Raw genomic sequence first — 13,211 nt, forward strand, 5'->3', positions numbered from 1 at the left:
ATTCACTGATGCGTGCTTGTTTGGCTCCTGTAAAACTCAGCTAATAAGCTGCTCAGATAAGGGAATACGGATCCACTTGCACCTTCACAGACCTAGTAACAGCGAACACTGAACAATGGTTTATATAGTTAAGGTGATCTGTAGAAGAAATTTGCTTCTTAGCAATTCAACTGCTAATTAAAAAATGGCCAACTGGGCAAAACAAAAAAGAAAACAACCAACGAACCCCAAAGCTCCCTTCTCTGCAGAGTTAACTAAGCAAGTAAAAGCTGCTTAGAGCACCAAGTTACTGCTGAAATTGCTCGACTGAAGTCAGCCAGCCAGCCATTAAAGCCAGCTGATGGATCCCGATTGATCAAGCTGCCTCCTACAGCTTCTTTCTGAACTGGAAGATGCTGATACAGGAACTTGAATTTATGTTCTGGTAAGGAAGCCGCCGAGCTGCTGATGTCTTAGTTGACCTGATATTTCTTGCCATAGGCAACAAAAACTCAGTGAGAGTACAGGTGGTCTCCTTTCCAGAGAACCGTACCCATGTTCCTCTTTTTCTGTGTCCATGCAAAGGAGATTCTGTGTTAAGAGAGTTACTGGCCTGATCCTGATGATAGCTTCCTTTTTCCCAAATAGTCAAGTGGACAAGCCTCCTCTGTCAGACAATGTCTTAATTGTAAAATGGCATATAATTTACAGCTGAAGCTGGTGGCATCTCAGTCAGCTTTGTAAGCCTTAACAGTATCTGCACAAGAGCAATTTCAGATCTTCTGGGCATCCAGGATGTTTAGAACCATGTCCCCACACATGTGACAGAGCATCCAAAAAAGTTTCCTCCAACTTGGGCTTTTCTGATCATTAAGTCCACTGTACTGTTTCACTCTCATTTCAGCTAACCAGGATTTTAGGCAAGCTGACTGATTTTGCCTGGATTTGTCTAATTTGCCAGATATCTGTAGGCAACAGATCTACGAGGCAGGTAGTTTAGGCAGAGAGCTGGAGAGAGGAGTTACATTGCTTAAAGCCATTTCCATTAGCTTTATCTGCTTTCAGCCCTTAGGGTTCAAGTGCAGGCTGCCTAATTGCCTGTGTTGTCTATCAAAAGTGGCCTTGACTTTGCTTTAAGCACTGACTTTGTTTTTGGTTTAGACAGCAAGAATGCTTTAGAGCCACAGTGAAGGCTCCCTCAGTGGGTTAACATCTGGATAGGGTATCCACAGGGTAGCTGGCAGGCAGCTGTGTAGTGAAGCAGAACATGTGTTTATGGCCACTGACAGCGACTGCTCAGTCATGTTAGTGCAGACACAACCAACAGACTTCTTGGGAACAACACATATGATCAGGCATAATGTGCAAAAATTTATGCTTTATTTTAACACCAAAACTCTTTGTATGAAGCTGAGTAGGAATTCTTCTTGTAAACAGTCTATGTGACTTAAAATGGAGTCACTTAGATGATCTGAAATTTGGTCATGAAAACTGGAATTTCTACATGTGGAGAAGACTGCTACAGCATCAGAGTACATTTTTATCCTGGTAGAATTGTAATAACAGCCCTTCAGATTACTGTTGATTGTATCATTCTCCAAAAGTACTTTTTTTTTTGGATGAAATTTCTCTTGCTTGATCTCAGACAGAAAGTGAACAGTAAAAATCTGTCCAGTCATTTTAATGCCATCAATGAATCACCAAAACTAATGCTGACTTTGAATCATGCTAGATGTGCAGGTCTGTGAGGAATTTATTAGGACAATATATCTCTTATACCCCAGTTATTTCATTGACTTTATTTTTATAGGAAAGAAAATCAGGTAAAGTAGTAATGGTTCACTGACTATAACTGACCAAAACCCCACAATAAAACAAATCCAGACTCCCAAAACATTGAAATTATCTCATTTATCTTAAGGAAAAAAAAGTCAAAAGCACAAAAAGCATTTTGGTCAAATTTGATGTTACAAAACATTTTTATATTTATTTAATATCATGTTCTTCTACTCTGTAGTTATACTGTATATTTTCTGAAAAAATAATATGCAAACAGATTATTGCATAACACATCTCTTCCAAATTAGCCCAGAAATATTCACTAAATTAATTTTTAACACAATAAGAAAAGTGTTTTAATATTTTACGTTTAAATTCCAGAGAGTTTTATCACATAAGATATTCTGTGGAAAGCAGCACCTATTTACTTCTTTGTAAGCCATTATGAAGGTGGAACTAGCCTCTCAGACAAAATAACAGAGGTGATTAAAACACAAGCTGAATGAACAAGCTCACTGAGTGGGTTCTTGCAGAGTGAGTATTTCACTTGGCTCTGTGTGTGGAATATTTTGCATAATGGTCTACAGACCTCCTAGGATTTTGCTATTACAGAATATACATACACATAGTGCTGAGACACAGAGGAGTGGTATTTCACATTATGTCTATGCTTGTTTAGGGCTCACTGTCTATGTGGAATGAGTAAAAGTAATAAAAGAAAATAATTATTAAACAGAAAATATTTCATTATGCAAACAAAGAAAAATACTGTATTTTAGTTTAGAGACAGTTCAAGCATATACAGCATATACATAATAAAGCTCAGGCATTTCTGTTTTTGTATTAGCTAACGAAGCAGTCATGAAACTGTTGTATATTGGCTTAAAACTTGACAACCACCTAGTGCATTCTTCTTGCTCACCTTTTAAAAATACACAATCTGAGATGGATACATTGCACTGCTGGAGTTTACAATATATATTTCAAATTTACAAAAATACAGAAAAACAAGATTTCTTGCACTCAGATACTGAGCATTAACCCTTTGAGTACTAATTCCCACCTGCAACACTGCAGAACACATTCATCTGACTTACATGTTTTTATAACATTCTAACAATTATAATTGTCATCTTTATGTACACTACTAGGAAATGTATTCCTACACATTAAAAAAAAAGGTAGAGACTAAGAAACTGCTAACAACAGAAAAATAATGGTGTGTAGTATGTGAAGACTTCTGCAACATATACACAGAGAATCGCAGACTGATCTCTCAAGGGAATTTTGTATTTCCTCTCTGCAGCAATGTAGCAATTACATAAGCCTGTGTTAAGACAGGACAGTAAACTTTCTCATGTGGCCATACAGAATTGTGCTTTTTCTCTCATTTATGGATGCACAGCTCACTTTCCACTGCAGACATTTTTCTCTCAGCTCTATGCTCCTATTCACTTTCTGCAATCCACTATTATTCTGCACTCTTCCTATTTGAAAAAAAGCAGTTTCATTTCATATAGGGATAATTGTGATGCAGTTCTGTACTGTGAGTTGATGCTTTGTGTCCAGATGTTCATGGAAACATGAAAAAATTTCTTGCCAAGAGCCTTGTTAATAGAGAATGGTACTGACCCTGGAATGCCCTACAATTCAGCAGAAATAATGAACATAAAGAACTTCTCTGAAAGTCAAATTTGCATTAGAGGATGAAGACTATCTGAAATTTGCTATGAGAGGAAATGGATTTTCAGAAAGCAACTGGTGAAACTAATAGATGGACTCTAAGAAGGTGTGTTTTTGGAAAATGACTGAACTTTCTCTTTCCTGATAACTGTGGACTACATTGATCATGTAACTAAATAGACAATATCATATATACAGTGTCTCTGAACTAGAATAAGCTATTTTAAGAAAATAACTGTAGTCCTCAAAGAGTTAATGATAAAACTGCTCTACCTTAACAGATGTGGAAAGGTTATCGTGAAAGAGCTTACAGATTTGTTCAAAAGGCATACTTTACAAAGAAGTGTAAAACTTGTTGAGACAATTGCTATTACACCGCACAGTGTCACATACAATGAGTAGTGCATGCTCTGTAAAGACATTAGAGTGGACCCTTATCAAAGCTATCATATAACCTTATACAAAGGATTGTGCCACTTAAACTAGTGCAGAGTGATTTTTTTTTTCCTGTAGATTTATAATGCTCTAGATTAATACCAATAGGGTTTTTCACAGCCTTGTACAACACTTTTTTTGTTCTTTTTTTTTAACACGTGTAACACTAGAAAACAGCAAATGGTATATCCTGACATATGTCATGCAAAATACAACCAATACAGCACCATAGATGTAACAGAGACATTACCTAGCACTTCTCTCCAACAAGAAAAAAGACAGAACAGAGACTGTACATTACACGACTTTACAGGCCATATGCTACAGAAGATCTTTAGAGGCAGTATCACTTTTGTAGATCTAAAAAGCTGTAATTTTATAAAATCCTGTTTATCATTTCTACCACAGTCACTTCTGATTAAAATTCATGGCACAGTAATAGTATTTGCTACAAAAATAAATAAGTAAAAGTTTAAGATGCTGATATGTTTATAAAAGGTGTCTGAATTACTACAGAACAAAAGTGAAAGCAACGAATGAAAATTATGTATTTCTAAAGAAATGTTGTTCTGTGTAACAAAAGGATATTGCCTCTCATATTCAATTGTCTAGACTTCATTTTCTAATTACCTTTCAGAATAATTTTATAACGTTCTTTTAAAAATAACTTCACTTTAAAACTGTCACTATCTCTCTCTTTTAGACTCATTAAGAAAATTGAAATAAAGATGGAAAAGCTGTACAATTTACTGATGAGCTACACAAATAAAGTCATCTTATTTAGTTTGGAATAAAACCAAAGATAATGAGGGTTTAAGAGAAAAACACATTATGATGGCCCATGAACTACACAGTAGTTTCATTTTTCCAAGGACCAGTTTTGATATTTCCTGTACTATCTGAGCTGTATATCATGGCTTCATGCACATTTCCCTTGAGAATTCCGTTGTGATTTGTCGTATTAAATGGCAATGACTGTGTCCGTGGGTGCATTTCAAAATGAGCTGGATGGTGCACAGTGTCACTTTCTGGCATTTTAGTACAACTATATATTACAGTACTTGCATCGCTACTTTCGGGCTGGTTGACTGTAGGATATGGATCGCTTTTTGAGCAGCAGGCCCGTCTGTGACCTGACTGGCTATCATGTGTACTGTGGGGACTGTCTGTATGTGAGCTGTGGATGCTGCCATCAATACTTGAAGGAATGTGATAGGCATATTCTCTTTCACCTGCAGACCTATGCCGACTGAAATAACGTGGCTTAGTTCTGCTTTTCAGACATCTATGAATGTGCATATTGGGTCTGAAGGTTCCCTCGTTGTGGACATGAATGTGAGCTTCATCATCAAGTAGGTGATCACAGTGCATTTTTGCACAACATGGTGTCACAGGCGAAAGGCAGTTAACATGATTTTGAACTGCTTGTAGGTTAGTAAGTTTGCAGTGGCTGGCTGCTGGATGATTAAACACAGCTGATTTGTTGGGACAGGGTGATTCCTGAAGACAAGGTGCATGAACTTGAGTGTCACCATTGACATTCACCTTTGGGCGCACATTAACTTGGACAGAATAGGTGTTTCTTCTAGATGGGCAACAGGACCACCAGCAATGCCACACATCATCTCGCTTTGCACAGTGATGGATCAAGATGAAAAGCCCCAAGGTCACACAAAAGGCTCCGTAAAGACAGCTAAATATCATATCCAAGAAATGACCTTGAGATACTGCAAGTGCTCCAAAGGTCCAAGTGGCAGTAAACAGGAACAAAGTGAATGCTGCGGCTCGAAGCTGAGCCTTAAATGAATGCTCATTTTCCAATAAGGAAGAAGAAATCATGGAGCAGGTAGCCTGGGGAACGGACATAGAGTCTGTAATATGACCACGGCCCACCTCAGTACTTGGCATTCTCTGCGGATCTTCTGTCTTTTCCTTTAACTCATACTTGCGTTCAGGATGGCGCTTCAGTTGCACGTACGTGCAGAGAAAGTAAACACAGGTGACTAGCACAATGAATGCTACCGGCCCGTAAAAAGCACCAAGACTAGGCTCCCATGCCATCCAGCAACTGAAAACAACAGAAAAAGAGAGTCAAGAACATTTTATAGCCCACATTAGATGTGACGGACAACTGGCTGATATGAAACTGGGCTTTCTGACTAACTTGTATGACCCAAGAAGTTTGGGTATGTTCCCTGTGGAGAAAGGGAGTGTGTCTTTAATACCAATTAAGCTGAGGCATCATTTTCATATTTTTTTAATACAACAAAATGTCTAGTGTAATTTACAGGATATTACAGCTGAAAATTTCCAAGAAATGTAGGTCAGTTTAGAATCTAGAATTGCAGTGAAATAAGACCATTTATGTCAACTCTTTTTTCTACTATTATCAGCACTAATACATTGATTAAAAAGCAAATGAGGCATAGTTTATACAATCTGTGTGAGGAACAGAAATGTACGTGGTTTGTATCAATGAACATTGATACTAACTCTTAAGCATGAAGATTTTCCTTACAGAATTTTCTTGTTGCCAAAGTAGAGAACAGCCTGAGTAATAACAGAGGCTGAAAAAACGCTTTCAGTTGAACGGTCACTACTTTCTGCAGTGAGCGGACCCAAAAGATATATGCCATTTTTGAATTCTCCACTGTTTCTGAAATTCACGGGAGTTAATTTACATCAGTTTGAATGGCCTCAGAAAAATAACAGAAATTGACGGTCTCATTGTGATATGCTGGTAGCATAATATTATTGTAACATGGATCATTATTTGCTAGGCTTTAAATATAACTGTAACTATTTTAGACCAGCCTGAAGTAGTTCACAGGCCAGAATGAGCTGAATAAGCCTCAGCCAGCTGCATAATTTATTAGCAGTCTAACATGACTGTACTGAGGATGAATGATCTAATCAAGTAAACATGGGGGAGGAAAACACTTCTGGCTAATGAAATCTCAGATGGAAACTGGGAGAACTTGAGTCAGAGGGAGAAGGAATATTGCTTAGTTTTTACTCTTTTCTATGATCTGCTTTTAGCCATGGTTACAGACAGGGAACTGAGCTAGTGGTATAAGCTAGTACAGCTGTCATTAGGTTCTAATACTCTAAATATTGCATGGATTTCTGGAAAGAGGAGTAAGTTACTTTCCTTATCTGTTGGACTAGGATAAGAAGTAATGGGCTTAAACTGCAGAAAGAAAGACTTAAATTAGATTTTTCAAAAAGTTTCCTAGCTGTTAGGACAATTAGGATAATAAGCTGTTGGAATAAAGTGTGGTCTATCCATTATTGGAGCATTTAAAGCACCTCAGATAAATAACTGTCAGGAGTGGTTTGGATATAGCTAATTTCCCACTGCGTCAGAAAGACAGACCAGGTGATCTGTCATGATCCATTCCAGCTCTAAAACTGACACTTTGTGACACTTCATACTCATTTAGGTGTGTGTGATTGGTTTCAGTCCCTCCAATACAGTGAGGGACCTTCTGATATCACATTCTTGTCAAACCAGGAATCATCTACCACACACTATAAAAAGGGCAGAATGAATTTTTTCTCCCAGGCTAAGAACCTGTCAGCTAAAAAGAGGCAGTCTCACTGGATATTTATCCCAAGAAACTGCAGAATAACTACTTTAAATTTTAAAACGTGTGTTTAAACAAAAGCATACACACATTTATTAATGAACTTAGAGACAATCCAAGGAGTATTTGTCTTGCTGTCAGACATGTACAGGAAAAGATTCCCTGAAAATTATCTGTGAAAAGATTGGTAAGTTACTACCAATATTTAATTGGATAAGCAGAGAGCACAAAGATACATCAATACTTGAATTACATTTGGATGATGCATATTTGATGCAAAGCGGAGAATGGAATGCTCCCCAGTGGAACAGTCTCTTGGGATGCTCTTATTTCAAGTGGAATCTCATTGTGGATCGCTTAAAAAATCAGTTCCGTAAAAAACAGTTCAAGTTTGTGCATCTACATTTACTGTACTAATACTATTAAAAATGAATAAGGCATATAACCCACTATGCTGTTGTTGAATTAGAAGCTGTCTTTTTACTCAGTCTTATAACCATCCCTCACCTGTGCCTTGTTTTTTGTACAGACTGTGGTACCAGGTATTGATTTGCTATGATGAACATGATCAAGGAAGTATAACCTCTATAACTGTGCTAAAATGGAAAATGTCTCACATTCATTGAACATAAATAATTGAGTCTTTTAATATAGTGTTGATTATAAGTGATTGTCTAATAGGATAAGTTTGAATAAATATATGAACATGAGCTGGGCCCTAGGCAGAGCAGTTAGCCATGTTATGTACTAATTTATTACTAGAATTTAAATTTCAATTACCTATAAAAATGCCTTTAAGGAGCCAAATGCTCACTTACAAACCATTCCCCTTTGTTTCCACTTTTCTTACCCAGAACATAACTAGTTTCAAATCTATTACAATAGATGCTCAAAGCAGTAACTAAGAGCGATGTCCTCCAGAGTACTAGTGCTGGCAGAGTACGAATGTATCCATTAGTGTGCCAGTCATTGCCATGCTGATCATTTACACGGAATGTATTTAATTTTGCAGTCTGATTCATTTTCTGCTACACTTTTATGGAAAGACTTATTGTACTTTATTGATATCTCATGTTTCATGCCAAGAATTTATAACAATGTGATGCCTGGACAGCTTGTGGAGGTATAGTGAACACTAACACACTAGCGGGCTATGTCAGGATGGCAAGACATTGTGACGAACATTTCCAGGTGGTGAAAATCCAAAATAATTGTTTTTTGAGGGATGGAGGTAGAGGAGGGGGAGGAGGGATTTTTGCTTGTTGTTTTTTCATATAATTATTTGTAAATTACTTTAAGTCATCTGAAGGTTATAAATTCAAAGTAGATAATGAGTTGAAAGCATTTAATTAATTAGTAGCTCCATTAAATATGCTATCCATTAGGTATTTTTAACATCCTTTCACTTACTTGGATGTAAATGAGGAATAATTCAGTAAATGAAAAGTGATTCTATTGACCATAATGGAGTCAAATTGGTAGAAGTAAAGCAGCAAGCCCCAGAATAAGACACTGCTCTTTCATAGCTATTATTTAATAAAATTTCATAATAAATGTAATCCCAAATGGCATGTCTGTACCCTTTATGAAGTCAGTTACATTTATTGGCATAAGAAGAAGAGTATGTTTTCCTTAAAAGTTTTATAATGGTTTAATAATTTCTAATAATAACCATACTTACTATGGTGCATTGCCTTCAATCCCATAATTATTGATATTGGTTGCTGCTGTAATCCCGCATATAATAAAAGGAACTCCGCCACTAATCAGGTAAAATCTGTTGAGAGATAATAACTGATATTTTAATTTGCCTGACTTGTAGTCGAATACTGCTTTTTAAATAATTGTACCTTCTTGAAGTATCTTGAGTATACAATATTGCTGAAACATGAAATGTGTCCCTAAAACCAGAAAAGCAAAGAATGAAGTATTGTCACAATAAACAGTACACTTTATGAATTAAACAGCAGAAAGCTTAATATTTAATATTTATATGAACCTACTTCTAACAATCTCTTCACTATGTCTTTAGTAAATGTAGTTACTATTGCAGTCATATGAAGAACAAAACCTTGTCTAATGAAAGAACCTATATCCCAAATAAAGTTATTCCACTCACCTAGAGATTTATATTTAATAGTTATTAAATATGTAAGCATTAGAAATAAAAAATATTCAGACAATATTCAGTATTCACTTTAACCTGAAAATGTTCTCAGGGAAATTCAATGAAATCACAGAAACATTTTCCTAACTCCTGGATGACAAAAGAAATGGAGTTCAGTTAGGTAAAGAGAAAAGGGGCAGTCCACTTGGAAATTTTTTTTTTTTTCTGCACAGAGGAGCAGTCTAGAGAAATCAGGAGGATTAAATATGCCTTTGCATATACCGCACTTTTCTTCCCTCATTCAATACCCAGCCTTGCAAATGCATTAAAATGTGAGTGCCTCTACGGCTTCAGCAAGATCTCATAAATATCCAAGAAGAGCGTTAACCTGTGTTAATCTTTCTGTAAAGAGTTGTATTCGAAGACTGAAAGCACATAGTTTTGCACACCCCTTTAAGTGGTTAAATGCCACTGAACTACATGGAAGCAGCAGTCATGCCAACGTATGATCATTAGGGTACGTTGAAGTCCTAGGGGATGTCTCACTGAAGCAGCATTCATATGTCCAAATTCAGCAAAATAAACCATCATCACATTTTCAATTTATATAAGCAAACCACAAAATTATGCATGGAGCACAGCACTTCCACCGCTGTGGTCTCCAAGGTGGACAGCACCGGCCCCGTGCATGTGAGGCTGCAGCTGGAAGAAATGCTGCTCAGGGACGAAAGGGAGAACGTTCCACACACCTAGAAGCTCAGATGGTTCTCCGAACATCTTGACTCATCTCCTGCTTTAACCAATGCTTTTCTGTCAGTAGACAAAATTAGTTTCTTCTCAATCCACTCCTCTGGTGCGGGAAACAGTATGCAGGGATATGGACAGTTCCCAGTCACTTCTATTATGCTGTCCATTAGGAATAAGAAAAACCTGATAATGTGTGGGACACATTCTGACCAGAATCTGGCCACTAGTTTTCTAAAATGTGTCATAAATATTGGGAAATTTCACAGTCATTGCAAGGCAGGATTTTTATAGAAACAGAGATAAAGTAAGATTAAATAAATCAGCATTTAAATCAAACCCAGAATTAGCGTTAGAATTTCGTAACCTCTTTCCCCCACCTCTGTGAAGCAGAATTAGAGGCCAGGGCCCAGAAAATTTCACGTTAACATTTACAGTCAATCTTTGTCCTAATGGTCTGAGCTGTAAACAAAGCAGAGAAAATAATCTTCCACATTCATCAAAAAGCCCTTCAGATTTTATGACTTCAAAGTCATTAAATATATATTTTTTCTTCAAACTTGGCTTATTCTGTAGAGCTCAACAAATTCCAATGAACAAGCTGCCTCCTTACAAAATCCATTCATTCACTGCAGTTTAATGATTGTACGTATCTTTGGACTTGAGCATGTTTAATAAGCTAGTTTAATAGCTTATTATTATTTTTAACAAAGACATGTTCAATGACATTTTTGAAATTCAGGAAATGACTAGGGTAAGCAATGAGGCATAAAAAACTTAATCCCAATTTATCTAAGAAAAAGTAAAGAGCAGAAAAATAGGAATATAGAAGCAAGTATAGGAAACTGCACTTCAAACTCATCTGAAGTGATTACAACATAGAATTTGCCCACAATGCAACCTATAATTTCATTTTTTGCACTGCCACCACTTTTCACAGACTGGATATATACATTTAAATCATATCCTTATCTAAAGACTCATACAAGCCAGTGTTTGGGTGTTAGACAATCTACTTCATCCCTCACACTTTCAGCAGGCTGCTGATTGCTGCAACAGTAGCATCAGATGTTCTGGAAGCACTTAGCTACACAGTGCTTCAGAAATGTGGCAAAATCTAGCCAAATGCCTTTCCTGGCTTGTTGCTAAGAGAAAGAAAATACATTCTAGAAATAACATAAGGTGAAGTCAAATGGTTTCAGTGTACCCAAGGTGCACTGTACTGATATCCAGCACAGGACACTGCTTGCCTTGTCTCACTGGTGAAAAAAAAAAAAAAAAGTAAAATAGCAAATAGAAATGACAGTGTATACAAATGATTCTTCATTGGTGGATTCGGGATTCTTGAAGGGTGAAGGGAAAATAAATCTGCCAAATAGAAGAAAAGTCAGCAAGAGAGGAACGGGATTAAAATAGAGCAAACAGAAAAAGAAAAAAAAATCAAATAAATAGAAGTGAAATTGTAAAAGTGGGAGTGCATACTCCTGCCCATTTGTGTGAGCTCATGGATACCTTAAACAGTATATAGAGGAGAAAAGGCCACACTAGAAAAAGAAGAGACCACTCACAAAAGAGAAGAAACATTTTTCAAAAAGATCTATATACATGTTCATCATGAAGAAGTACACTTAAAATTAAGAAAATTAGGCCAGTCTTTCCAAACATTAGTTTCTATGTCATCATTAGTTTTTATAAATTTATTCTTTTTCATCCAGATGAGATGATTAGGACAAATAATTTTGAAGAAAAAGCTGAAGTACAATTGATAGGGCATGAATGAAAAGTGAAGAAAATGCAGATAATAAAGAGCTATGCTTCATACTTTCAGAAAATCTTTTATCTAAGGAATCACAGTGCTTCACAACATTAATTAATTTAGCTTTACAGCCCCGTGTGTGACCAATAAACATTATTATCTCTGTTGCACAGATGAGAAAACAAGCAAGGAGAGATTAAGTGTTCATGGCCGCACATAAAATCTGTTTCAGAATGACACTTCTTAATTCCCATCCTAAGTTTAAACACAAGGTGCCTCTCTTACTGTAAATGAAGGGACTAGGCAAATCATGGCATCCAGGAGTTTGTCTCCAAGCCCAAGAAACACAACTCCCTCTCTGTATGTTCAAGCAGGAGCAAGAATATAATCTTATCTGAAGAATGCCCTGGTTAAGGTAGTTCCCTCCCAGTACTCACTAAGCCTCGCCAATGACTGACTCCCTGTTACTCCCTACAAAGCCTGATGTGTGGAGGTTCTGCTGCTTTTGCTGCTGCAGCCAACTTTCAGTGTCTTTCAGCCACACAAGAACAAAAGTAAGGGGCGATGCTCCTGTTTAGTAATGTTCATTCACAGAACAATATAATAAGCAGCATCATAAGGATGAACGTTGTAGATTGAACAAGCATGTGCTTTTCAGCCATCTTTTTTTGCCTCCTCAAGTATATTTTCTTTTTTTTTTTAAAAAAATAATTATAAATCTTTTTCCGTCATTGTTTGCCTAACTTACATTTACTGCTCCTTCTCAGGACTGTCTTTTGGTTTTAAAGCTTTAAAGGTGTATATCCTTCGGTTCAGTAACCAGATGTTGTCTTCCAAATACCTTTTCTACTTCTAAGTTAATTTTCTAATTTTTCTCATTAAGCCAGTGGGCTGTCTCCTCTTCATAGAACAACATGCAGTAACTCAGGACCCAGAGCCAATTATTATTCTTCTACCATGCAAGAATGCAAACAGTGGTACTCAGACTACCATTAATGAACTCTGTAGGCAGTAGTAAGAAGATAGAAGAACCCTGCTCTGACAGATGTAACTGTTATGATGGCATGAGCTAATACAGAGGGTTTGGCTTTAGTTGAGACAGCCATGCATGCAAATCTTTAAAGACTGGGAAACCACAGGG

The 13,211-nt window shown here is 36.8% G+C and overlaps 1 protein-coding gene across 1 annotated transcript in view; it reads right to left on the reverse strand.

Annotated features, from left to right (window-relative positions):
• Positions 1 to 1,875: 1,875 nt before the first annotated feature.
• LOC104483131 (adhesion G protein-coupled receptor A3-like) overlaps positions 1,876 to 13,211 on the reverse strand; it is a 279,708-nt gene continuing 268,372 nt past the window's right edge. The window contains exons 18-19 of the mRNA XM_086752545.1: positions 9,145 to 9,240; positions 1,876 to 5,944 (exon numbers count right to left, since the gene is read on the reverse strand). Coding sequence (XP_086608671.1) covers positions 4,723 to 5,944; positions 9,145 to 9,240 — 1,318 coding nt within the window. The 3' untranslated portion in view covers positions 1,876 to 4,722. The remainder of the gene's footprint in view (positions 5,945 to 9,144; positions 9,241 to 13,211) is intronic.

This window comes from Chlamydotis macqueenii, chromosome 7, assembly GCF_036417535.1.
Source record: "Chlamydotis macqueenii isolate bChlMac1 chromosome 7, bChlMac1.mat, whole genome shotgun sequence".
NCBI classification, from domain to species: Eukaryota; Metazoa; Chordata; class Aves; order Otidiformes; family Otididae; genus Chlamydotis; species Chlamydotis macqueenii.